This window comes from Oryzias latipes, chromosome 17, assembly GCF_002234675.1.
Source record: "Oryzias latipes chromosome 17, ASM223467v1".
Lineage (NCBI taxonomy): Eukaryota > Metazoa > Chordata > Actinopteri > Beloniformes > Adrianichthyidae > Oryzias > Oryzias latipes.
This window is the reverse complement of record NC_019875.2, coordinates 20832869-20860670: the sequence shown is the minus strand read 5'-3', so window position 1 is coordinate 20860670 and position 27802 is coordinate 20832869. Positions and strand designations below refer to the sequence as shown.

Genomic DNA, 27802 nt, shown 5'->3' with positions numbered 1-27802 from the left:
TGTACGTCCACACGTGGCAGTGCTTAACTCAACCCACCTGTTCAAATTTTCTTCTCATGTTTGTCAACTAAGACAGTGATTGTGTGTCCAGGATATATGGATTATTTGAATATGGCTTATGCATGCAAATAGAGATTTGTTTGTGCTTTCTTTATGTGAGATAAAGGGTTTTTTGTGTATTAAGTACTAAATGTGACACTTGTGTTGACTGTAAATTTAAGGCATCAGTACTTTCAGGATCTTTGTATGACTAGGGATGCTGTTGGAATAAAATTACTTTTACTGAAAAATATCACAAATGTCTTACTTTGTTTAGACTGATGATATAAATTTATTTTCTTTCTGTAGTTTACAGTAGAAGTGAGTTAAACTTTTGCTCTTTGACTTGTTTTCTTTCTCACAGACCTATTTGAATATGGAGTGAAAGAAATGTGAATAGTTCATTTGGTTTGGTTTGGTTTCAGACGACAGTATTTTTTGCACTATGGGGCGCACTGTCGATGAATAGTCTATTTTTTGACGTTTTTCCTTTTTAAGGCGCATTAAGTGAGACAAAAGAGTCAGAAATAAGTCTGTCAGTCAGACTTTATGAGCTAGGGTCACAATAACTATACTTGTTTGTAACACGCTACACGTAAGCCACGTTAGGCTTTGAAGTGTACCCTATAGTGTGCAGAATATGGTTCATGGACAAATGGAGCATGGAAGTGTCATGCAGTTACAGCAGTTTTTTAAATTAGGAATTAGGGGCAGTATTGCCTAAAAATGAACACAAAAAAATAATTATATTGGAAAAATGAGTACAGTCCAGCTAGTTTTCTGACTCTTGTATATTCTTTTCTTTTTACAAATTTGCTAATGTTTTGTTATTTACTCTGTTTTGGATTTGCACTGCAGTTATTTTGTAATACTGCATGTAAAACCATGCTGTAATGTCACTCAAACTTTGTTTCATTTCCACTCTTTGGTCTGTTAGATAATCTAAACATTTTTCCGTGTGACGCACAGTTAAAGAGAACAAAGACCCTTTTTTAAAGGCAGTTTAAGTGAGCTCTCACGCCTACCAATCAAAGCTACTATCCAAGGAAACAATCCTGGGTGCAGGCCAAACATTTAATATGAATTGCTGTTGCTTTGCTTTTTTTTTTTTTTTTTTGTCCTCAAACAAAAAAAGCTCCAGAATCATCTTTTAGAGTGCCTGCTAGTAATGATGTAGTTTCCAGCCACATGTCTGCTATTTGTTTACCCCATACCATGTAAGGCTCCCTTAAAGCATTCTGTGCAATGGCAGCCTTGAGTTTTTGTAGTCACAGGTCACCCTGTATAAAATAGACTTTATAGATATGTATTTATATAATGTCAAATTGTACACAAACTATCATGACAGAACAAAACTTCCTTGTTGGTTGTGCCAGAATGTCCGAGTTAAGCCTTTAACATTGGAGATGTTGCTGGCGACATGTAAATAACACGCTCACTGACAAACCTTTACTTGATCAGCATGAAGCAGCCGATTGTGTGGCTTTACAATACATATCGGCTTTGCACGATTTTGATGTTGCATCAGCTTTGCACATGTAAAATGTTCGAAAGATGCAAAGCTGCTGTTCTCCACCAGTTGGTCGATTGCGTAAACACTTTTCACCTCTGTAAAGTGTTGCATATCAGCGCGAGGCTGCTTTTCTCCGCTTCTGAATCCGCTGGAATTATGTTAAGAATGTAAAAGAATATGTGTGTTACTGTAGCATTGTAATCTTAAAAGAAAATAGAATATAAAAACAAAGTATTTGTAGAAAAAAATGTAAAAAAATATATATAAGGTGATATAATTTAAAAGCTATTTACAAATTATACAGGCAGGTCCGGTGGTAAAGGGTTAAAAGCCTCAAAGTATATAATAAAAACTAAAATAATAAAATAAGTAGCACATTTTTATTAGCTGTAACAAAGGTCAAAGGCTCTTTGTTTTTAATGACTAACTTTTTGTGCTGACCAAAAAGTTGTGCTAAAAAACCACAGTGTAATCAGTCATAGAGCAGCGCAGACATTTCTCATCACACTTTAAGTTGTCATCTTCAATTCAGGAGGTTGGGGATGAACTGCAATTAGACCTTTTCTCATGAGTTGTTTCCTCCTGAAGTCAGTTGAACCGTTTTAATCTCAGCTGTACTTTTCCAGTGGTGAAGTTCCTACCTATTTGCTTATTTAAATCTGGGTGCTGACTTGTTTACCTTTTCTTTTAGCCCAGTAGTGTACACAGCTTGTGGTGCTTTTTGTACAATGCAGCTCAGTTTCTGGAATACGGTAGCAGCAGATTATGACAGATAATCAACGTTTTGGACACATTTTTGTGCAAATAATAAGACATTAAAGTAAAACTGAAGAATACACAACCTTCAGGGAGACGGGGGTTAAAATACTTTTTGAAAGACTCTTTGTTATTACAAAAAAACAAAACATAAAATACGTAGAGTTTGGAAACAGGAGTAGAGATCAGCACTTGCCATTTATCTGTTACCGGTACCTCAATCTCCTCTCAGCCTGGTTTCTCAGTGTTTGCCTTGTTTGATTTGAGTTTGTTGACATTGTTGCTTTTTGTTCTGTCCAGCTGGATGGGGACACAATGTTCCTGGGTATGCCAGAAGCAGGCCTTGACTTCACCTCAACCAATCAGGTTAGTGTTGATGCTGCCGTGTTTTCTTTTTGTTTTATTTTGTCTTTTGTTCATGAAATCAGTAATGTCTATTGCTCCTCAGCTTGAATGTGTTCAGTGTTTTCGTTTTAACCTTTTGGCTTTTTTCTAAATAACCTGTGAAGATGTTTTAGCATTCTCTTCTGAACAATAAAACTATAAATCTTAAAGTTTCAAGTTACTGACAATTTAAAAAAAAAACTTTTTTACTTGTTTCTTACCATGATCACACCTTCTGTTTCAAATAGGAAACGTCTTCTTTTTATTCCTTGGAACCTTTTTGACTGGTTTACAACCTAAACTTACTAAAAATAGCAACAAAAAAATAAAGATGGAATTAAACAGTTTGCAATGGTTGTGAGTGGGAAGGAGGGCTATTCTAAATAGTGCAGAACTTTGTCTTTTAGCGTTTTAACATTTCATGCAAAATAAGCTGATTATTGGTGTTTAAAAGTGTTATATGAGCATGTGGAAGCTAAGTCTGACAAACTGTCTCAGTTTTGACCAAAAAAAAGAAAAAAAACATTTGCAGTTTGTGGTTTTTTACTCATTGGCTTTAGAAAAAAATGGAAAATGAAAGAGGGTACATGAAAAAGTTGTTTTGTAGTCAGGGGGGGTTGACTGGTACTGGTGCTTGCTGGTCTTTGGGTTGTCCGGGCCCGTCAAGGGTTATAGACAAGAGCGGCTGCATCTTGAAGGAGGCGCAGGTGTGTCTTGCAGGAGATACATAAAGTAGGATGCTCACACAAAATTGTCAATTTTCCTCATTTCTAACAGTCAGGCTGCACACAACAGTAGCGCAAGGTACCCAGACTAACGGGCCCTTTGCACAGTGTGCTGGTTCAGGGGGGGTGGTTGAAAAAAACCTGCTCACTCTTGTTTATGTGATCGCTACGACCTATCGTCTGCAGCATGCCCGTAATCAAATGAGCCCGAACATTTTCCTTCTACGGGCTCACCGAATCTTCCAATCTCTAGAATCTTACAATTTTGTGCGGGCCACTTGCTTTTGCCCATTTTGTGCCCACAGACAGCTCATATCTACCCGTAAGGGCAGTTCTGACCGAGGTATCATGACAGGAAGTGAAAGACAGTCAGATCATTAGTAGGACTAGTTAGTTTCCTTCTTATTTTGCTTCCTCCTAGTTAGTGCTTTTGGAAAAGACATTTCCAGGCAGGTTGGTTGACTCAGTTTCAAAGCAAACTGAACTAAATGAAGGAGTAACTTTTTCTGCCATAGAAGATGAAATACTAGAATACTCAAAGCAAGAATTAAATCATAAACCTGTAACTTAAAATGAAATCCATTTAGTTAAATTGTATTTTTCCAAATTTACCAGTTAACATTTTTTATTCACTAACTTCAAATAAGTTATCTGTGACTCCACTGAATATTCAATCTACTGTAATAGGATCTGCTGTATCCAGACTGGTGCTGGAGGATAAATGTAATATTTCATTAGAAATCAGCGTTTGTTACATACAGTTACCTCTGTTAGCTTAGCAATCGCTGTGGGTGTAAATGCAGCTGCCCTGTTTATATCACTTTGACACGCTGTCAAACAGAGTAAGGCTCAGGCATTATTAGATTACTTGGCAACAGCTCCAGAGCTCCACAGCGCAGCAAACGTTGTTACCAGATGCAGAAAGGAGCTTCAGACTGTAGATATTGTTTGTTAGACTCACCTCACTGCCAAAGAAGGGCCACATTAATAAGAAGCACTACATTATTCATAAAGCAACGTATAGAGCATACTATATGGCATAGAACTGAATGTTTAGATGTTTTATTCATAGTTTCATTTGCAAAAAAAAAAAAGACCCAAATAGAAGGGAGGAAGAATAATTGATGAATTTATTATGAAAGTTTTAATGAAGTCCAGAGATGTTTTATTGATCAGAATCAATTTCTGTCCGGTCTGACCCTCATCGTTGTCGTTCCTGAGTCACAAAGAGAAAGAACAAAAGGAACAAAAGAAGCCAAGCTGCACAAATATTTCTAAACAAATTTATATTCTTTATTAGAGAAAATGCTATTAATTTAGGTTTTTTTCCTTTTAAAAAAACAGGACTTACCAAGCTTAAGTGATACCTTCCTGGTAAACATTTGTTTTTTAATGCCTAAAAAATGTAGTTTATGTTTTTTATTCATTTATGAGGGATTCTTTCTATTTTTTGGTCCATAACTCAAACACATTTTATTTAAAAATATTCCGTTTTCATTGGCTTGTTATATCATTTTAACCAACACTTACACCAGCAAGTAGCTTCCCCATCATTTAGTGTTTTTCTATCCGCTGCTCAAAGAAATTTGACATTTAAAGATAATATCAGCTGTAAAAATGAGCTCCTTGAGTGATTATTGATAATTTTAAAGCTGTAATTGATTAACATGCTAATTATTGCAATAATTTTACACTATCTTAATTTGTGCAAAAACTATGCTTTTTTTTTACATGAGTTGGCTGCACCTGTTTATACTCTGTTATGATGAGCTATGTTAACATTTAATCCTAAACTTAATTTTTTCCTCTGTACCACAGATTTAGGCTTTCTTGCTTTTGAGTTCTGCACAGATTTATGACACTGCTGAGCGTTTTAGTGAGACCTCAGTGCGCAGAAGTGTGGTGTCATAAAAAAGTGCATTATCAATGAACTTCCTCTTTTATCACAGCTTCACTGACTGGCCTGTTTGCTGTCTGTTTATGTTTTCTTTTCATGTAAATGTTTTCAATCAGGAATTATCAGAAAGAAACAAAAAAACAGTTTATTTACTGCCTCTTTCTAAATAGCAGTTTGACTCTCATGCATGTCTTTCTCTTTATGTCGTCAGCTCAGTTGTGTATTCTTAAAACCAGTACGACATCTCCATATCAGTTTGATTTGTGTGTGACAAAGTATGTGTGGTTGAGTTTTTTTTTCTTTTTGCAGAAAATATCTTTGCCTTCCTCTTGTTTTGTCCTTGCTACTCTTGGTGGCCTCTTTTTTTTTTTTTTTTGGTCTGACCTTTGACCTCCTCCTGGCCTCTGGACCCATTTAAATCTTTGTTTGTCTTTGTGATTCTTCCCACAGTTCCGTGTGCCACAGCCCCCTCACCCTCTCAGCAAGGTGACGCCACCCAACCCACCCTCCCAGCATTGGAGGAGGGAGGCACACATGGCTGACATACACCGTCTGCACTGGGTGAATGTACACACACGCAGACGCACAAACGCACACGCAACAAAGCCAGTCCAGCACTTCCAACAGCCATCAGATGTCGTATTTTCATTTAAAAGTAAATTGGACATTAAGACTTTTCTCTCACATACTTCATATTTTATAATCCTTAGGGATGAAAAGGAATGCATCACCATTAATGTCCAATTTAAATAACTAATTTAATAGCTCATTTCAGACCAGTTTCTCCATCTTGAAAGATTGTAGTCTGGGTTGCTAAGTTACTGAAAACAAAAAGACATCATAAACAGTTGACTTATCATCTCGCCCCCACACGTACAGGTGAAAAGTTAAGGGTGGAGCTTGATTGTGGGTGTGAAAAAACACAGGTTTGAACTCTACAGAGGAAACAGCGCTATGAGAACTGCGTAAATTATACTGTCGGAGTTTTATACCGCTAATAAAAACGAAAAGGTCATTGAACTGCTCAGCCGCTCTGACTGGATTAAGAGAAAATTACAGTAAAAAGTGAATGACTTTAAAAAAAATAAATCATATTTATGTATGCTGGTATCAATGTGTACTGGAGACCAGCCAAGTCTGTCAAAAACCTTTGAGTTTTTGTATAACTTTCTTTATCTTTATGAAATGACTTTTTGCTGTTAGTTTTGCCACATGTAGGTTTGTTGACTCTATAAATCTCAGATGCTTTCTTTATGTAAAACATTATAGGTGGAAGTCCACATGAATCGGAATGCACTGCTGCACACACATGCATGAAATTCTATTCTTTATCCAGATACGTAAATTGACTGATAAATAACTGTTTGACATCCATTAGCTATTGTTGCTCTCAAAATAATAAATAAGAACATTAAACTGAAATGAGTGCAAATCCTGTTGACTTTAATTCTGTTTTTCAGGCTAAAAACAAAACAAAACAACAAAAAATATCAAGAATACAAAGTCTTTAGATGTTAGAAAAATAGGTTTTAAGTTAACTTAGTGCTTTATTAAGAGGAATCGTTGAATGAAAGATCCCCTCAGATTTCGGTTTTCAGCTTTTTCACTGTAATCCAAAATGATGTTTACTGCATCCTGAGGTTAAATGTCTGCCTAAAATCCAGTAGACAGTGCATAGGCAAAAGGACTGAAGCTAAAGTGGACATCACGCCATGATAAGTCAATTTGCCAGCATAATCAAGGCTTTTACTTTTTGTAATATATTTAACGTGCAGGTTAATATCACAAAAATCATTATTAGTCACAGTTTTTCTCCTGTGTTCTTTTCAGGTAATCACATTTGAAGTAAACAAATCAAACAAGATTGGAAAAGCTTTGACCAGTCACAAATGTTTTAAGAAGAAAAAGGTTTTCTAAAAATCTTGGAGGCTTTTTTTTCCGGCTCTGTTTATATTAAAGGATTTGCAGTTATCTAGAGAATCTCCTGGAGTTACATCCTGGGGAAGTAATTGGATTTCTTGCCGCACTGTGCCATTTGTTAACATACAGTTGCAGGTAAAGATTGCAGTGAAACCAGTTGTGAGATTACTGACCCAATCCTAACAGAAAAAGTAAATGAATTTATCACAAATGGGATTTAATTAAGTCAATAAGGAAAGGTTATATATATATATATATCTATATATCTATATATCTATATATATATATATATATATATATATATATATATATATATATATATATATATATATATATATATATATATATATATATATATAAGTAGATACGTTCAATCTAGCTGGATGTGTAAACGCTGCTTATAGTGGATCACTCACATCCATATTTACATTTCCAGACTGTCTGAAATGTAAAAGAAGTTGTGAGAACTGCATTTGTAATGTGAACACATTTGTTAAGAACTTAATCCTGACTACATTAGTCCTTCTAAAAGTCTCCTGAGCAGAAGGAACAGGCTTTTGTACTGACAAGAATGGCAGAGCAGACCGGGAGTGAGACAGAGGGGTAATTTATGCAGAAGTTGAAGAAATGATAGAGTGGGACAAGGAGGGAGACTGAGAGGCAGTCAGAAAACGGTAGGGCCTGTTTAATTTATGTGGAGTCTGCAGCTCTGTTAGGGAACTGATTGTTTTTGTCCTCAGTACATGATAAATATTGAAGTAAATTATAAGGCTTCGGTCTGATATCATTGACTTTTATAGACTTAATTTTGGAAAGACTGAACAAAGTGTTCAGAAAGATATGAGTAACTCCTTTCATAGAGATGACTTAAAATGAAACCGATCTTCAAAAATATTTGTTTAAAAAGGATCAGTTTTTTCCTCATTTTTAGCATTCTTTTCTTCTAATTGATGCATTTTAAGAGTGTAGATTATTTGGAAAACATCTAAACCCCACTGTTTGCTCCCACTAATGAAAACAGGTCCATCATTTCTGTGTGACAGTTTAGAATTTGCAAATGTCTTGGAAGATTGTTGACAATCTGATCCTTTATTGCGTTTGTGCTGCACAATTTAAGGAAAATAAACCCATTTATTTTCCATACATCTTTATGGTTAGTGTTTTGAGGGCCCTAAAGGTATCATCAACCAAAATAGAGGTTGAACCTCAACCCACACATCTGACACATTCACTCAGTCAAACCAAACAGCTTTTCTTTTCTTTTTCTTTTTTGTGGAAGACATGGCCAAGAGTCACTTACAATACAGGAAAGCCTGCTCACCGCAAAGAATACTTGAAGATGAAACCTTATTAGTAAGTTGTGTGCTTGTTGTAAGGCTGTAGAAAAGAGAGATGTGCTGGTTTATTCCAGTCAGAACAAAGAAAGCAGAAGAGATTCAACATAGTACCTTTCTGCTGTGAGGCTGATGTGTTAACCAGTATACGCCTCTGTACATAAACATTTCCTTTGATAATCATACAACTATAACAAAGATTTTCATCGTATTTTAATTCATCTATCCGGTCAAAATGTGTAAAAGTCATTAAAAGTCAGCAATATTAAGAGACAAATTATGAAAATATTAATTTAGTCCTAACCTGTATATAGAATGTTTACGTTTATTATGTAAAAATGTGTTTATGTGCATTTATATATTACCATGGAGTTTTGGAATAAGTAAATGGTCAAGCATTTTGAACTTCTGAAAAAAAGCAACTGTTTGTAATTGTGTTCACTGTTTTGTTGGCTTTGACAGAAACCATCAAACTAAAAAAGAAAGAAGATAAATAAAATTCCATGTGTTGCAGTTTCTTTCTCCTTGTTTTTCCAAAATATATAATTGTTAGGGTCTTACAATTCATTTTAACAATTTAATTCCTGCCATCCCTTGTGGTTGCCAATCCGATTCATAGTCGATATTGATTTACTGACCTAAAATTAATCATGGACATCTTTTGCCAAAAATTCAACCGGTGAGACTCAGAGATAAATATCTGGTACTGAACAGAGCAGGTGAAGTTTTCCAGATCCCTCGTGCTTCTTGCAAGATAATCAAGTGTCAATTAAATATGTGTACAACAAACGAGTAAACAAGAAGGGTGTCAAATCCGTTCATATTTTAGATTTACAAAGTTCAGCCCACTTTTGTTTTTCCACATCAAAATAATACAAAGATAACATTATTAGAACATTCACACACTGGACGGTCACATGTCTTTGCAAAATTGAAAAGTGTTTTCACACATTGGTCTGGAACGATGGTTTAGTCATTTTTGCTGCCATCACATGTTTGTGGTCCTCTGTGATGCACTTGGTCGTTTTTGCGTTACAGTAAAATAAACCTGCCATGTGTCTATCCAAATGGTATTTTCAAATATCGATTATTATCCATTTATTTTACTTTGAAATGATTTTGTATTGGTATAGGTCGATTTGATTAGCAACTTGCCACAGATGGAATGTTCTGGTTGGATATAAATCAATTATTTGATTAGGTCAATTAATAGTTACACCCCTACTAATTGTTGTTTAGTTAACACATTTTTTTATTTGTAACCTGCTGAGGTTTCCATCCATGTTTATTAGGGGTTTTAAACAGCAAATATTTGCTTAAAATGTTAAAATAAGATGGAAATTTCACAACACAAACAGCACCTCTTTATCAAATCTGATTTGTAACAGCCATGTGATGCTTTTGCCTATCTCTCAATGAAAAGTAAGCTAAATATATTAGCAACAAATTAAGTTCCTATATTTTCTAAGTTGCAGCTGATAAGCAAAGGTGGTTTAAAAGTTTTACAAACTTAACTCTTCAGGTCACTTTCCAGTGACGCCATAGTGAAAAAAGCTGCATATTTCTTATTTCACGTTTTCCGTTTCTGTGTCCCTCATTTCTTTTTTAAGTGGTAAAGCTGTTAGCTTGGAACCCGGTCAGCCAGTGTGGCTGTAGAAAATACATATTTAAACACCCACAAGATTCAATCCGTAACTCATCACTCAGCTCACATGTCATGCAACTTAGAAGCAAACGCTTCATGTGAATCTGAGAGAGCGGAGAGAGAGCGGAGAAGAGTGAGAAAGAATGAACGAGTCAGAGATGAAAGAGAAATCGAGGATGAGATTAGGCGAGCAAGAGTGCAAAAGAGGGGTGGAAGGAGAAGGATGGTGAGAGATGAAGAGCAAAAGAGGGCGAGATGGAGGGACTGGTGTGGCTAGCCAAGCAGAAAAAGGCTGTCAGTCTCTATAAAAGATCTCCTCTGTCAGATTAGTATGAGAAGGCTTCTCTTTCTCGTTTCTCTCCTATGTTTCCCACTCTTCTTTTGCCTGATTCTCTCACTCAATTTCCCTCTTCGTCTGTCCCTCTCACGTGTTTCTCATGCTTTTTTTTGCATGTCAAATTAGCTGTGATGTTTCCTTTGCATTTAAAGATCTGCCAGTGTGTATAGGCAAAATAGGCTTGTTCACCTAAATTACTATATTGTTCTGCTGCTGAATGAGTGAGTATTTGTTCACAAAGCTTTCATTCAAGTCTCGGAATATCATTAGTGATAATTAGTGTGCGATTCAAGCTTGGAGGGAAGAGGAGTGAGTACATGAAAGAAAGTGTAGTTCAGACAGGATTTATCTCTGAGCTAATGATAATGGGCGGTTTTTACAATCTCTACCTTCCATTCACTCTGACAGTAATGTTTCATGACACTTCAGTCTCTTATAGTCCCCTATGCAATTGTTATCGATTTTCTTCAAGTTGTCACTCAGCTAAAGGCATCATTGCTAGTTTATCTAAGCTCTGAGTGTGACTTTGTTCCACGTCAGTAACTCTTAATAGACCCACTTCAATGATAATGGTGTTTTTGTGTTTTTTACGTGTTCTTGTGGCATATTTTCTTTTGATGATGGAAGACGTATGGAAGGAAAATTAAGCTTAAAATTACATTTCGAAGGGGTTTCTTTATTCAAATCATTGTGAATCAGGAGCAGACGAAAAAATGCTGTAGGAAAAGCTTGTAGTTTTGTAAAATCTACTATTGGCAGGCCAAAAACTCTGCTCCTCTCCATTTCAAAGGAACCATGTCCTGGAAAACAACACAGGTTTTTATCATAATCATAATTAAAAGACAATTGGCAACACTTTGAATAGATCAGAAGACAATTGGGGTGGGACTTTAAATAGACAGAAACAACTAACTGTTTCTGTTGGCTTTTTCTTTCTAGTCATATCCTGTGAGTGGTTTGAGCGATGAAGATTTCAACATCCCACCCATCACCCCACCCACTTTACCAGACCACATGATGCCCCCTCCTGGTCCGCACAGTTCCTCCTCTGGACCGTACAACCCCATGGAGTCCTCCTCCAGCTCCGCTGCACACCACCAGTACCGGCTGCAGGGCATGGACATGCAGGGCATGGCCGCCGGCCAGGATGGAACTGCCATGTTGAACCAGGAGGGCAGTACGTTCAGCCCGGACAACGGCCCGATGACCAGCACGCTCTCTGTGGTGAGTGCATCCGGTCCAGCACAGTTTTCTGCATCAACAGTTCTGACCAGTCAACATGAATATTATTATTTACATTTGGAGACATTTATGAGGTCAGGAAACAAAATATCTAAGCTTCTCCACTCCATATCAGTTTAACTGATAGTCTTGATTGGTCCTCACACAAGTATTTGGACTTCTGCTCAATTTTGGGGGGTTTTGGAAGATTATTTATCAAACATAAAGCACAGAAGGGAACATGCTGTGCATTTTAATGGTTTTATGGTTCTTTCCATCAGTTGACAGTTCGCTGCACTCCACTGGTGCGAACATTTTTTTGTTTGTTTTTCATATCTAACAACTTTAGTTCAAATGTTTCTAAGTTTTAGACACAACATGAATGGAGACTTGTAGTAATCTTAATGGCTTCATTTGCAAAATACTGATAACCATCTCTGCTTATTTCATAAATATCATTCAAATGAGTTCCTGGGAAACCTTTCGGTTTCTTGAATTTTCTTTCTTCTGTGACTCATATACGCAGGAGACCTTTTACTAACCTAAACTCTATTAAGTTGCTGTTAAATTCCTATTTCGATTATCTTCTGATCTTTTTCAGATCAAAAGATGATTGCTCTTTTTATTTTAACTATGCCATTTTAAGGCAAAATCACAAAACCTGTTTTCTAGGACATAGTTTCTGCAGAGCAGCAGTAGCCCATTAAAAATTCACCTCCGATTTGTGGGAGGGATTGTTGCAACCACGCCCCCTCTTTCTGTCACCCATCTGTTAACACCATTGACTGTATAAGAGAACTGGACTGAGCTGTCCCCCTGCTTGTGTTCCTAAAAGGAAGTACCTGCCTCCAAAAAGCCAAAATCCCATTGACTTCTATTGAGAAATAAACAGCTATTACTAACTCATTCTGTTTTTCAGAATAGCCATTCATGCTCTAATGCATTTTTTAGCATGTTCTTTCTAATGTTAGCATGTTTGAAATGTTTGATTGACAGATTCTCCCGACCCCCCTTTCATTGGAAGGGGTGTGGACTTCCAACAAGGAACTGTCGTGGTCGGCGACAGTAGTTGCTATAAAGCTCTGATTCAGACCAATCACTGCTTACTATCATTGTCTGGCTGCAAATAGCAGCATCCGTATCACAGAGAAATGGCCGCTGAATTGGCTCTGTTTCGCTGGAGCCGGATGTAAGGCATTTTTAATGCGTGATGTCACACTCTCTCAGTCCAGTTCTCTTATACAGTACATGTTAAAAACACCAAAAGGACAATTGTCATTGGACTGGGTTATTAATGTGTTTTCCTGTTGATCTAAGATGTCTGACAATAATGAGAGTTTCAGTTGCTCAGATATTTCATGGAGCCTTTGTAGTTCCACTGTTCTGCAAAAAGCTGTTTTTTTGGGTTGAACTATGAACATCTGGAGGGTGTACAGAAGGAAAAACGTCCTGTTTTGTCCTTGGTCGGGGGTCTTGACAGTTTCTGCCCCTCTTAAGCCTTTCAGCTGTTCAAAACGGATTGAAACTAGCTTGCAGTCAAGTTAACTGCCTACTGCTGAGGTGAATTGGGCTCAGAAAAGACACACTTTGGGAAAGACATCCAATTTGTTTTTTGATTAAATGTTTATTGACCTAAGTTATTGGAGGTAAATTGAGAATCTCAGTGAGCTGTTGAATTTGGAGTCACGGTCCACAGAAATCCTTTAACTGTATTCTCTCATATTTTATCATTTTGTGTAAGTGTGTGAAATAGGATATTACCCACGGCGGTGTTATTTGAAGGCCTGTCGAAGTGACATTTTCTTCATATTCTAAATTTTCGTTTCACAGTAAAGTGAAACTCGTGCTTTTACCTGTGACATTCAGCCGTGGCACGCTGTGTCATACAGTAAAGAAATGAAAGCTCAGGGAGACCAGTCATTCAAACTGTCGGTTCACAGCAGCTTTCTATTTGTCGGTATCTGTTTCACAGATTGCTCCTGTTTTTATTGAGAATGAAACTGTTTCGCCTCCCACTCGTGATCTTTCAGGGCTTTTGTGTGTATTCTTAACCTCTAAATTAAATGGAATATTAGGAATCCGTTTGGAAGAAGAAAAAAAAGCTCTTGAATCTCGTCTGTGCTGAACAAGTGTGACTGTTAAACACCACAACAGATGCTGTTTTTTTTAACAGCTTTTAATTAAGCTGAGATTTTTCTCCGTGTATTCAGTCTAATTAATCTGCTAAAACTGGAACAATGGAGATCACTGATTCAGCGGCTGAAAGGGAAGCTCTTCTTTTCCTCTCTCAGTCCCACTTTTTTTTTTTCCATCTCTCTCCATTTCTCCGTACCTCACTTTTACACTTCCATACTAACATACATTTACTGCCAGTCCATGAACTACCGTTGCCTAGCAACCACGACGGGCTCAGCCTAATCGAGTTGGGTATAAAAGGGACCTGAAAGACTCTAGTCAAATTGTGTGCGCATAACTGTGTGTGTGTGTTTTATTAATAGCAGAGCAAGACTATTGAGTTGTAGTTAATAGTGAGGTGTGGGCTGCTCTTTTTTTAAAATTTTGTTCTTTTCTCTCCTTGAACATTCAATTATTAATTTAGACAATTGTGTCCTGCTGTTCTGCTGATCCTGTTCCTGCAATTTAGCCCTAATTTACGTGCAAACTAACAGCTTTTTTTAAGTTTGTGTTTTACATCCACTGCTGCACAAAATGCAAGATACAAATTTCTGCCTGTTATGCCGTCGTTTGAGAAATGTTTGCATTGGAAAAGCGTGAATAAAGAGACCAACACCTTCTAGCAGGCGTGCAAATATTTATGCAAGAAACATGCATTTTCTGTTCTTTTTTGTAAACATGGCAATATTTGAAGACTGCCCCTTTAATAATAAAGTCTTAAAGTATGTTTATAGGATAATATTTGAAGGTGCATAGATACAAAGACATAAATAAATAAAGTAGAAAGTAGAAATAAAGTAAAAAAAAAAATCTATAAGTTGTAAATGCAAAAGTCAAAATGAGTTTGATCAAACAACCCTTTCTAAAAACATAATACTATTTTTGTCAAAATGTTTTAATATTTTACTTGAATTTTTGTTGGTTATTGTGCGTTTTTGTAAATTAAGTGTTTCGTTTTTAGAAAATGGTCTCACAATTTCAATCGTTTAATCAAATCTTTTCACTTTTCTTATATTTTTCCGGCTCTTTATTTCTACTTTACCTTTAAAAATGATTGAAAGATTTTAAATAAAACGTTTTTAATGGAATTTAATAAATTTTGTAATACTGCTGTTTTTCCAACATCTTTATGATTTATGTTCATAGCACCGATGCTGTAATCAAGAATACTCTTTGTTTGAAAGAAGGGAAGCAAAAAAGCTAATTTGTTTTTTTCCAGGAAAGCACCATACATATCCATCTACCATATATTTTTACATTCCTACAGAAATGTTATTTTTTCTTGAAATGTCTTCAAATCCTTAAAATTGTAATTATTTTTTTTAACAATCTCTGAATAATGTTACATATATATGTATATATGTGTGTGTGTGTGTGTGCATGTGTGTATGTGTTAAATTAAGTTATCTTTCTACAATTTCCCTCACTTTTACAATTTGTTAGTATTACTGTCTCTTGCATTGAATATATTTATTTAATTTCTTCAAATAGTAGATATTTGGACTAAATGAACAACAAAGTTATGACTTGGTCAGATGTGGAAACCCTGCCGTGCACATCCTCATGAGTGGAACGTTGTGTAACCAGGTGTTCTCTTCTGAGATGAGTCAGACATTAGTCAAAAATGAGGGGTTATGATCACCCAGCCCACCTCCTGGTCACATCTTAGGGAAAACCCCTCTCGCGTTTTCCTTCACGTGTGCTGTATGGTTAGAGTAGTGTTTAACCGGGATAACCCCGCAATGGTTCTGTGCCGGTGATGTGACCTCGATTACTCCTGTTCGAGTCAGCAGTTCAGAGATAATCTAAACCTGAAATTAAAAACCTGCTTTCTGTAATTACTTGCAAATTGTTCCTTTGGTTTTATTGTAGATGTGTTAAAAAGATATTAGCTGTTTTCAAAGGCTGTTAGTATGAGCCTCTGAGCCTCAATAGTCATAGTAACATTGATTCTTTCAGTATAATTTGTTTTTTTTGGTTTCATGTTGATAATTTCGTTCTATTTTTTAATGTATTAAAATGACAATTAAAGAAAAAAATAAATATATATATATATATATATATATATATATATATATATATATATATATATATATATATATATATATATATATATATATATATATATATATATATATATATATATATATATATTATAGGTAAAATGGGATTATTGGAGATGGCAAAAACTCAGATCCGATTGACAAATGTTCCAAATGACCTTAAGTCAAAAGGTTATGACCTTAAAGTGCAATATTTTTTTGCTTAGTCTGCGTTCTCTAAACTCACAAGTCGGGCCAGAATCAAACCACAGATGAAATTCTGTAGCATTTCCACCTGCGTTTACATCAGTCTGAAACTGCTTCCCATGTTCGAGAAATGTCACTCTTGGTTCCATGTAAATACCACAGCGGTCTTCACAAGCCGCTGCCAGTAACCCGGGACAGGTAATGTGTTCCCCGGGGGGGTCCACCACCTCCCAGACCACATCTGCTAATAATCGATGCCTACGAAGAGGAAACGTTATAGACGCTGCCACCAAGGTTTCGTCTTCATATTCGTGTTGAAGTTCCCGTGCTTTGGTTAACTTTTGTTTTCCTGAGAAGTGGACAGAATATCTGAGACGACTGACTCACTTCAAGAATGCTTGGCAGTTAATAAAGGTTGTTGTACTTCTCCAAAGCATTGCTGTTTTCCTTAAAGGAAAATCTTGATTCATGTGTCCATGTTCTGCATTGCATTTCTGGTATAACTGACGTATACATAACAGACACAGAGCTCATGTACATTTGAATGGAATATCATTTTCATCCTCTTTAGCATGATCATAAATGTCTTTCCAGGTTTTGACCATGGTTAACAGAAACTCGTTGTTCACTTGTTGCAGGTAGCTGACAGTTTGATGAATATTTGTGTTTCATTATAATCAAACGCTGAAACATGACTAAATATTAGACTGGATAAAACTGATGAGATTTCTGCCTGAGTCACACCAGCATGATTTTCTTCCTCTTTTATCCTTTTTTTCTGGTTGTTCTGACTAAACTCTATGCTCTCAATTCAAAACAGGCTTAATAAATAGTGTAATTTTTGACATTTACTGTGCCTTCATGTTTCCTGCGATAAACGGTCGTGTTGCAGATGTGATGGTAAAGGAGTGGACAAAGCTGTCTGGTGACTTCATATCCTGCAATAAACAACTTTCCGATAAATTATTGAGGCCTTGAAGGACAATAAAAAACCATGCGGGCGTTCATTGGGTCTGCACCTGTGGACTCCACGTCTCCTCCAGATATGTAACCACTTCTCCGGAGTGAAGCAAATGGAGTTTAAAAAGCTCTATTGATGTACTTACACATGAGTGGGAAATGGGAATTGATGTTTTAAATGACTTCTGATCCTCTCTACCCTCAGACCTGTATTGCCGGGTTGCCACGGTTACTATCAGATTTCATTATAAGTGAATCCAGGGCTGCTGCACAAATTCTGCCGAGCAAAAGCAGGCTCTCTGTCGGGACTGAGTCTGTTACAAAAACATGTTATGCACCTCGGTCGCTCCTTCATTCCAATGCGACACTGTAGACCGAGACCTGAATCATTTTTAAGGCCATTTGCCAAATAAGTGTTAAAAAACTTGGTGCACTTTCATTTTAGTTGTTAAGAGTTGTGTGTCTTGTTTCCCCATCAAATCAATTTGAGTATGCACCTAGGATTAAGTTCTGTTTTGATGAAGAGGACGGTTTCTCTTCATCCATTGGAGGCTAAGCATGCTTTCATTAGACCGCTTCTCAGCATTTACTATTTCTTGTAACATTTTCTTTTGTCTCCACTGACCTCTGATGTGCTCATAAATGCCAGTATAACGTAATTATATGCTCACTTTGTTCTGCTGTTTGAACCTTAAGAGGACTTTCCTCCACATGGTTATTAGATGTGCAAGTAATAACAATTATCTGGAGTAGCTGAGCATGAAAATGATGAGCCACACTCACTTTTCCCCCATCTAAAGCACAGTTTCTGTTTGAACGGTGCTACACAGTAAAAACTGGTCTGTAAAATGAAGAAAAATGTTAATTTGGTTTTCTTTTTTGAATTACTAATTCTTTTGTGATTTCCTCGTCCTTTGAAATGCAGGGACCTTCATAAGAAGCTTTTTTTTGTCAAGCTTTTTAAGCACGTTACAAACATTATTATAAACTGCCAAATATAAGCAGTCTTTTTTATATCCATTACATTCGGGATTTTAAAAGCGCCTTTCCTCTTTGGTGCGACATATATGTTTTATTGTGTTAAATATGTGTGCAACAGGTGGGTTCCTTTTGCCGCAGGTAAAGGTTCAATAAGAAATATAAAAGGTTAAGCAACTTCAAATAATTCATATAAAGATAGTGCTAAATAACTGGAATGAAAAGATAATATTAAGGATTTTAGATAAGCAACTAAAACCACACATTAACGGTCAATTAAGATCAGATAAATGTTATTGATCCAGCCATGGGGAAATTCAATTGTTACAACTCTGGGGATCAAGCATTAAGGTGCAAAGAAGAAAAAATTAAAATGTGAGAACAAATTTCAAGGTACAGGAAAATTGTACTAATACGGTAATTATAATATGTAATAAAATAAAAATTATACAAATCTTAAAAAGCTTTCATTATAAATGCTATAACAAGTGAAGAGTGGTTATATACCTGGATTTGTGGCTGGGAGAAGAAAAAAAAGCAAAATATTCTAAAAACTAAACTGAAAAGTGAACCTCAAACTCAGCCTTGCCTTGCAGCTGGAGCGGTAGCTGTTCAAGGAACATCTCAGCATCGTTTCATGTTTTCTGCACTTACTTCAGCCTTTTGCTTGTTGCTGTTTCAGAGTGATGCACCTCATCTGAATATGTGGAAAATTCTGGTTTGTAATAAATCAAAGTAAGTGCAGCTTATGGAACAGAAGGCATGAAGAGATGCTGAAATAGTTCACATAAAAGGAAAGTCTTCTCTGATTGATTCAAGCACACAGCCGACAAAAGTATGAAACTAATTATAAGAAATGAGTTCTTTATGCTGCTTTTTAAAGGAAAAAAGTGGCCAAATCAACAGATTGAAATGTGCTGCAGATAAATATAGATCTAATTGTTCTCTGTCATTATGTCTTGCTTCCTTTGTTCAGATGCAGCAGATGGTGAACTCAGATACTCGCTTTACCAGCAGCCAGCAGCCAATTGAAGCCGCACTTGGACCCAGGAGCCAATCAGGCATGAGCCAACAAAACCATTTGTCCACAATCAACCAACCCCAACTGGGGCTAAATGGAAGCTCTGCTACCCACAATTCCCCTTCTCCTCCTGGAAGTAAATCTGCCACACCTTCTCCCCCGAGTTCAGCCCACGAGGATGACAACGATGATGGACTCAGGGTAAAATAGAACAGAAACATCACTGTGTCATGCACCATTTTTGCTCAGTCATGTGACTGTGGAGAGTTTTAATGTTTCCTGCTCGCTCACTGTTAGCTGTCCTGCCCTGAAGCAAAAGCTCATTCTGGGGAAATGAAACCATCACTGCTGAATAATATTTACTAGTTGACCCGGGAGCAGTAGGTGTGTAAAAGTAAAACCTAGACCTCCGCTTTTCCAAAGATGGAAAATAAAAAGAAAACAACACATCTGAATTAAAGTTTTCCATGAGGCGTCAAACATTCTGAAAATATTTTTTCCACTTAAAAATTAGAGCAGACATTATAATAAGATACAAAGCTGTAAATCAAAAGACAATGAAAAAATAAAATGAAGGGGAAACGCACTTTAATCTGTCAGAGGAATTCTAAAAGCCTGTCAATATGTCAATCCTCTAGAGGTTCTGTCTTATTTTGTGTGACCAAACTATCTCCTAAAAGTAAAGCATGAACTTTATAAATGTAAAAGTTTGGTTCAAAACTTTTTTCTGCTTTGCTGATGGAAAATCTTGAGTACTGTTTCCCTCTGCCTTTGTTTTGGCTGGCAGCATCTATTCGTTTCTTTTTTTCCTCGCCTGTAACCGAATCTGTTTGTTTCCTGCTGCTTTTTTTTTTTTGGTTCAACCTGCTTTCATGAGTTTTGGGGCTATGAATTTCAATATTTGTTATTCATAGTAGATAAAAAGTGTTCCGCTGGTTTTCTTTTTTTTCCTTTTACAAAAAGTAAACTTTAAAATGCCGGTACTAAAAAATAAAATGTTGGCGCTCAGAATTTCACGGGCATTAGATATCAATTACTTAAGGTAGCTAAAATAGCCCATTTTTTAAATACATCACAATTTTTATGATAATAATTCCCCTTAATAGTGTGATCTTAAGGTAAAAATCAAAGCTGCAGTATAAAAAAACACAGCAGAAGATTTAAACTTTAAAGACATTGATTTCTGTTCATCTCTTAAGTTTTTAAGGTTAATAACAATTGAATAAGACATTTGGTTGGTATTAAAATTGTTTTTTGGGAAAGACACAATAAACTTCAATTTTTTTATATTTGACAGGTTATTTGTGTATAAATGTCATTTTCTAAGACCTAAAACTTTTAGCTACGGTAATCTTTTAAATATTGAATCTATTTCAAAATAATCTTTGGGAAAATGAAACCTTAAACCTGAGAAACTGATGCTTTTATTACAGTTTACCGTCTAAAATGTCTTTCCTACTGTTTCCTGCAATTGCACAGCAGCTTTCACTATTTCTTTAGTTTAATACAGACTTCATTTAAACAAATGTGTGCATTGGTTGTAGCGTAGATCTTTTTTTTTACTCAGGCTTCTGCCTGTTCTGCTGATTTATTGGGAGTTCCCCCATGATTCATCTTTGCTGAATGATAACCAGTCTAATCCTGCAGCAGCTTTGTCGTGTTTGATCATTTTTTGCTTGAGCTTTAGCTATATGAATATCATACTTGTGTCCTTTTATGATCGTTTCTTCACAACATTTATTAAATATGGTGCATTTCCCATACTGTCCATCTCTGCAGCCATCATAAATTCCATTTTTTTTTTGTTTCTGTGCTTGAACAGGGAGAGAAGCGACCAGCCGCAGTGGACATCTCAAAGAAACCCAAGACGCCCAAAAAAAAGAAGCGAAAGGACCCCAATGAGCCCGTGAAGCCAGTGTCAGCCTATGCCTTGTTCTTCAGGGACACGCAGGCCAACATCAAAGCCCAGAACCCCAACGCCACCTTTGGGGAGGTGTCAAAGATCGTGGCCTCCATGTGGGATGGTCTGGGGGAAGAACAGAAACAGGTACATCCCCAAAACTGTGCACGGTTCCAACTGTGGAGACATTTCCCTAATTTCTGATCACGGGTTCATGTTGAGATGTTTCAATGGAGTCATGAGGAGAGCCAGCTTCAAAGTAACACAAGAGACTTTACCAGACTGATGACAACAGTTCTTTTAGATCTTGTGTATCTTAAGTTAGTTTGCTGCAGCTGCTTACTGCAGGTTACATCTGGGAACAACATTTAACCCCTTCAACACTGTAATTCGCAACATACCATTTAATCCAAGATTTGACTTATTTTAGCATCACTTTGAAAGAAAAGAACACTAAAGAATTGCTTGGTATATAAGTTGTATGGATTATCAGCTGTATAATATTTATAATTTTCCTTTCTCGTAAATATTATTTTATTTCTATAAATCAAATTGCAGCTTAGTTTTGGTTTGTGTTTATAAATTATTATACTTTTTTCTTTGGGCAACCTAGGTTCTAAAACAGATGAATAAATATGGATTTGCTGTGAACAATCCAGCATTTTAATATTTACCCAAATTAATCAAACCTAATATGAAAAATGTTAACAATATTTAAAAAAAGGAGAGAAAGAGAAAACCTGGCGCCCATTCTATTGATCTGTGACCACATGATTAGGAGGAAAAGTCTCATTCGGTTCTTTTTAGATCACATTTTTTAAGACTTTAATCTGTTAAAAATGGACCAATCAAAATTTTTTATCCCAAATTTATTCGTAAAAAGTAGAACTGATTGATGTTTTAGCATTTAAATGATTTTTGTTTGTAGAAAGTTGAAGATTCCTTCCTTTAAACTTTGAAAGTTTATAAAATGTGTCATCAGAACCAGAATTAAAGAAAGCCCGGCAAAAACGTCCTGTGTCTGAATTCAAACTGATAGTGTTTTCAAGCATCACTGTTCCAGACTGCAGCATCGGAAACCTGACGTCAGCACCTCTGCAGCTTTATTCCCACATTCCTCCCCTTCAAACTCATATAAAGTATAAAATAAGACACTGAGTACTTTTGCTCAAATTGATCATTTTTGCTTTAAATCATTAACATTTTCCATTTTTTTAAATATTTTTTCTTACATTCTTTTTCGGAGACTTTAGGTTAATTTTAAGTGAGATATACCATGGCCTCATTTCAATTTCTGTATATTCCCATTAACTCCATTCATGCTGATTTGGTGACATAAACAGTTCCTCCTTCCCTGTAACAGCTGTAACCGTGGTGTTCTTCAGGGGATTTTTGTTTTTTCGTTTGTGTTTTTTATTGTCAAATGCTGTAAAGCTATTTGTTGTCATTTGTAAATCCAATTTTTGCTAGAAAAGAGGTGTTTGTTCTGACGTGGTCTAAATGTGTTGTAGGTGTACAAGAAGAAGACGGAGACGGCTAAGAAGGAGTATCTGAAGCAGCTGGCTGCGTACAGAGCCAGCCTGGTCTCACAGGTGCTGCTCTCACTCTCAGCTTCTGACTCTCAACCAAACATGAAAGCTGACGTTTCTCTTTTTGACTTTTCTTTTGTTCTCTTCAGAGCTACAACGATCACTCTGAGATGAAGCCGCCCCACTCCTCCTCCACATCCTCCTCTTCTACTTCAATCTTCACACCCAAACCCTCCGTCTACCCCGGGCACCCAGGACAGCACTCCTCCCCCGGTGCCCTCACTCACCCTCATTCCCTCTCTCCCCATCAGCACTCGGGCATGTACATGCAGTACCACCACCCCCAGCATCCTTCCCACGCCTCTAGTCCTGGTCTTGGCCCACACCTGCCCCCTCCTCACCCTCAAATCCATGCCCAGCTACACGCCCTGTCCTCCAGGGGCACTGTGCCGCGGAGCAGCGTCCCCCACCAGGGAGCGATGTCCCTCAGCAATGTGGCCGCGGCGACCACCCCCCCTCTCCAGGTCAGCCCTCCTCTCCACAGCCAGGCACACCTGGGGGGTCTGCACAGTCCACACCATCAGCACCAGCAGCTCAGTGGACACTCACTGGGAATGACACACTCCCCTGCCATTTCACAGGTCAGTCTCACTCATTATTTAACTAGTGAATCCCCAAAATACATAAGAAAAGGACTAAATATACAGAGAAAAAACAAGCAATAGAATGAAAACTCTTGTTTGGAAGAAACGATTATTTCTGTTTCAACATTTCAATGTTTCAATCTAAATTCTTTATCTTTTAGACAAATGCTCCGCCTGTTTATTTCCATTTTCCAACACCTGAGCGGGTTTGTTATGTGGCATCATCTTAAACTTTAAAAAGACCAAAATTTGATGGGATGAGGTTTTATCAAATTAAGCTCAGACCAATTCTCAGTCTAAAGCAGTTGTTACAATATAGAGCATAGCTCCAACTTTTGCGTTAAAGAATACCATCCGGTGTTCTATCACTACCACAACCCTAGAAACAGAAGCAGAAATCAAATTCCATCCACCCATCTATGCTTTTTGGGGTCATGGTGATGATGGGGTCATGTGATAACTGTATTGAAGGAGGCAGAGTACATTCTGGACAGGTCGTCAGTGTGTTGCTGGGCCACACACACACACTCACCCACATTGTGCATACAGGTATTTTAGAGTAAACCTATGAAGCATGTTTTTGGACTGTGGGAGGAAACCAGAGTACCCACACATGTATGGGGGAGAACACGCAAACTCCACACAGAAAAGGTAACCACTGCACCACTGTGCAGCCCAGAAATCCAATTATTTTGTTACTTATTTCCTTTGAAGTATTTAAGAATTTAATGCAGAATTTTTCTTTATTTCACAACATATAATTTTTACTCTGAGGGGATTGATTTATTAAATTGACTTAACTGCACATCTCAAGGGTCGTTTTATGTTAGATTTATTGCTTCAGCAAATAGTACAAGAAATATTATCATAGTTTAATATTATTGTGCATAAAACCCATAAATCCTTAATTTTAGACACCTCTCCTGCCAGCTTTGTGAATGTTTTATAAAGCAGGTCAACTTGAAAGATTTTAGTTAAAAAAGGGGCTGGAGTGAGATGACAAAAGGCCTTCATGTTATTTTGGAAACTTTCATTTTTATGATTCTTGTTTTTCTTATAAAAGAGCAGAGAAACATTTTCTTCTTGACTTAACTTTCATTTTTTATGTCTCAAAAAGTTACAGTGCAAATAAAAAAATATGCCACAACAGGAAATGTGTTAATTTGATTAAAATAACAATAAGAATTTACAAAGATTTGATTTAATGATTAGTTTGTGACTTAGTTCCAGAAAAACTGACTCTGTTAGTCTCTCTTCACCTCCACTTCTTTATTATCTAACTTTCTAACACCACTGGTTGGTAACAGTCATTTTGCAAAGGCATGAGGAAGAGGAGGATTACCTTTAATATGATTTTTTTCTGAGGTCTAAGGTGAGGCTCAGAGATAAAAATGAGTCTCAGGAATACAGTGAAGTCTCAGTTCTAATTTTGTTCCTGCTTTCATGCAGGCGTTTCAAATCCCACATTCTCATAATTCGGTCTTTCCTTCATTTCCCATGTTTTTATAGAAAAAAATTAAATGAAAGTTAAAAAAAAATAATAAAAGAGAACAAGTGACAGAGCTCCAAACTTTTTTTAAACTGGGTGAAGAGTGAAAACTGATGGGGGAAGGGAGGGAGAGACAAAGGAGGCAGATGGGGTCTTTGTCAAAGAGTGAACGAGAAGAATTTGTTCAACAATAGATGAATAGGTGAGGTAGAGGAGGAGAGGGGGAGGCGAGGGGGGAGGACCCAACCACCTGCTGTCCTCCCCTTTCTCCTCTTTCACCCACAACACTCAGATTAACTTCCCTTTCAGTCCTCCGCTTGTGCACATACTCATGGCTGTTGTCGCTCTCACTCGTTTTTCCATCCCTCGCTTCTCTCAAGTGTCTTAAGTTTAAAGGCATGCTCACCTCCCTTCCCGTCTCCTCCTAATCTTTACATCTTACCTTCTCCTTCACCATCCTACTATTCCTGCGAGGGTTATACCATGAAAAAACAAAACATTTGCGTTATTAGCTGGAACAGTATGAGATAAAAGCCATTTTTCAAGTGTAAAGTTATAAAACTATAAGAAAAAGTCATAATTTTACAAGAATAAAGTTATAAAACAATAAGAAAAAAGTCATTTTACAAGAATAAAGTTATAAAACAATAAGAAAAAAGTCATTTTACAAGAATAAAGTTATAAAACAATAAGAAAAAAGTCATTTTACAAGAATAAAGTTATGAAATAATGAGAAAAAAGTCATAATTCTACAAGAATAAAGTTATAAAATAATGAGAAAAAAGTCATAATTCTACACAAATAAAGTTGTAAAGAAATGAGCATTGTGCTTTCATAAATAAAGTTGGGTGTTTTGGCCTCCATCCACATTACGGGCTAACTAAATCCATAAATGCACCCCTTTTTCTAGGCCGATGCCATAAGGCATGTACAGTATTTGGATCTCTCCAACTAGGCTGCTAATGATGTAAACAGCGCAGAATACTACACCTTGTGGGTTAAGGATCTTCTTCTTCTGAAGAGGCCTACTTTCCTGCAAATTCTTTTTTGATGTCCTCATGTTTATAATAAAACATTGTTGACTTGTTGAAGAACTTAGTGTTTTTTTATTTGTGAAACCAATGAAGTAACAGCTTACAATGCACTCTACGTCTCCAAACATGATATTTGTTCATTTTTGTTGTTTCTTTTTTCCTAGTAAAAAGCCTTTTGCCTCATAAATTTATTACTTTAATCTCATAAATTATCAATTTATAACTTGTGAAATTGTAACGGTTGTTTATTCTCTTAAAATGTTGACTTTATTCATGAAAATATTCAACTTTTTTTCTCATGTTACGACTTCTTTCTTTTTAAATGACAACTTTTCTTTTCATAATTTGATACTTTATTCTCGTAAATCTTTCCTTTTTTCTCATAACATTACAAATATTCTTCTAAAATGACGACTTTTTTCTAATTCTTGTAAATATAAAAATCATTATTTACTTCTATGCAAAAACTCTAGTAGATAATAAAATAAACTCATCAGAATGATAAATGCTTTATAATTACCGCTGATGTTTAACTGCAACGCAGATTTAGGGTCTCATTGAAACCTCTTGTGAGTTTCAAAGCATTTCAGCAGAGAAGCTTCTGCAGAAAACGGCCATGTTTCTGCTTGAAGGAGGGAGAAAGCTAAAAAGAAAAGTTAAAGGCAGCTTAATAACGGCTCATTGGTGTGTGCGCTGGGTTTGACTTGTCCACTTTAAATTAGAGCAAAACCCTCCAAATTAAATTCTAATCAAAACACGTTCAGCCTCGTTCTGTTATCAAAACGTTACCCTTGGATGTAATTAATGCTGGTGCAAAGCGTGACCACTTCCTGCTCTTAAAGGCTAATTTCAATGATGCTGTGACTGATAAATAAAGCAGTCAGTATGAAGGAACTCTAGTCTTTTTTAAGAGTTGTGTTTCACAGCCGCTCCCACTGCTGACCGTGTTGATAAGCAGGCGCCGAACTAGAATAACTGGCTTTTAGGATTTTTGTTTTTTTGTTTTTTTTTTGTTTTAGAACACCAGCGTGCACCTCTCCCTTTCTCAGCCTGAATGTTTGCTTATGTCTCCCAATCTGATCACATCCTTCCACTTTAAGTTGAAGCGAAGCAGCTCTGTTTATTTCTCTGTCAGAAAGAAGTTTTTTGATGATGTCATTGGATCTGTTATGGGGGTTCACTCTGTTAACTGCGGGTGCTGTGGGTTTTTGGGGTTGTCCAGAGTTGTCATAGAGAGGAGTAGCTGCATCTTAGGGGGAGCGCTGGTGTAGTTTCCTTGAGTGAAGTATTTTTAAGGATAAGGTAAGTAGTATGATGCTGTCGTACGGTGCTGTTACGGTACGCTCTAGTCGTTAGGAAGCTACACGTGTTGGTTCCTTACTGACCGTGCAAAGATGCTGCAAGCACGGGGTTTGCAGGTGATGCGTAGGAGCCGTAGCAGACCCACACTATGTACCGTCTGACTGTCTAATGTACTCATTTCTAACAGTCAGCAAGGGGCGCGCAATGAGTGCGCACTTACAGCACTAATGGGCCCCATGAGCATTGTGCCGGGTTTGGGAGGAGTTAAAAAATGTCAAATAAGTACGACGTGCCTGTCTTACCTGCTTACCTATTGTTACGTGTTGTTTTAATGTTCGCTATGACCTGTCGCCCACTGCATGCCTGTAGAAAAACATTTCCACGAACATTTTCCCTTTTCGGGCATACCGAGTGACCCGTACCTACCTGTCAGGGCAGTTATGAGTCAGCCCTTACAGAAACTCGTTCCATTGTAAAACAAAATTGAGTGTTTTTATTTTCCCTCACAGGGATATGCTCCTTCCCTCCAGTCTGACTATCAGCCAATGGGAGGGGGTATGCTGAACAGTGGATCGGTGATGTCATCATCAGTGGACTACCACCAGCTGGGTCGACACACTCCCAACCACCACCCTTCTTTGGACTGGAGCACTGATTACCATGGCAACGGGTATGTTTTACAGCAGAGTAAAGGAAACTTGATTCGATTGTCTTACAAGCCACCTAGTGGTGACATGAGGAAGTGATCTG

General features: G+C 36.9%; 1 protein-coding gene across 1 annotated transcript in view; it reads left to right on the top strand.

Moving 5' to 3' along the window:
- Positions 1-27802, top strand: part of tox (thymocyte selection associated high mobility group box) — a 50133-nt gene that overhangs the window by 19275 nt on the left and 3056 nt on the right. The window contains exons 2-9 of the mRNA XM_011486632.3: positions 2609-2674; positions 5765-5875; positions 11490-11774; positions 19110-19355; positions 20977-21201; positions 22566-22646; positions 22733-23224; positions 27562-27722. Of these exons, the coding sequence (XP_011484934.1) occupies positions 2609-2674; positions 5765-5875; positions 11490-11774; positions 19110-19355; positions 20977-21201; positions 22566-22646; positions 22733-23224; positions 27562-27722 (1667 nt within the window). The remainder of the gene's footprint in view (positions 1-2608; positions 2675-5764; positions 5876-11489; positions 11775-19109; positions 19356-20976; positions 21202-22565; positions 22647-22732; positions 23225-27561; positions 27723-27802) is intronic.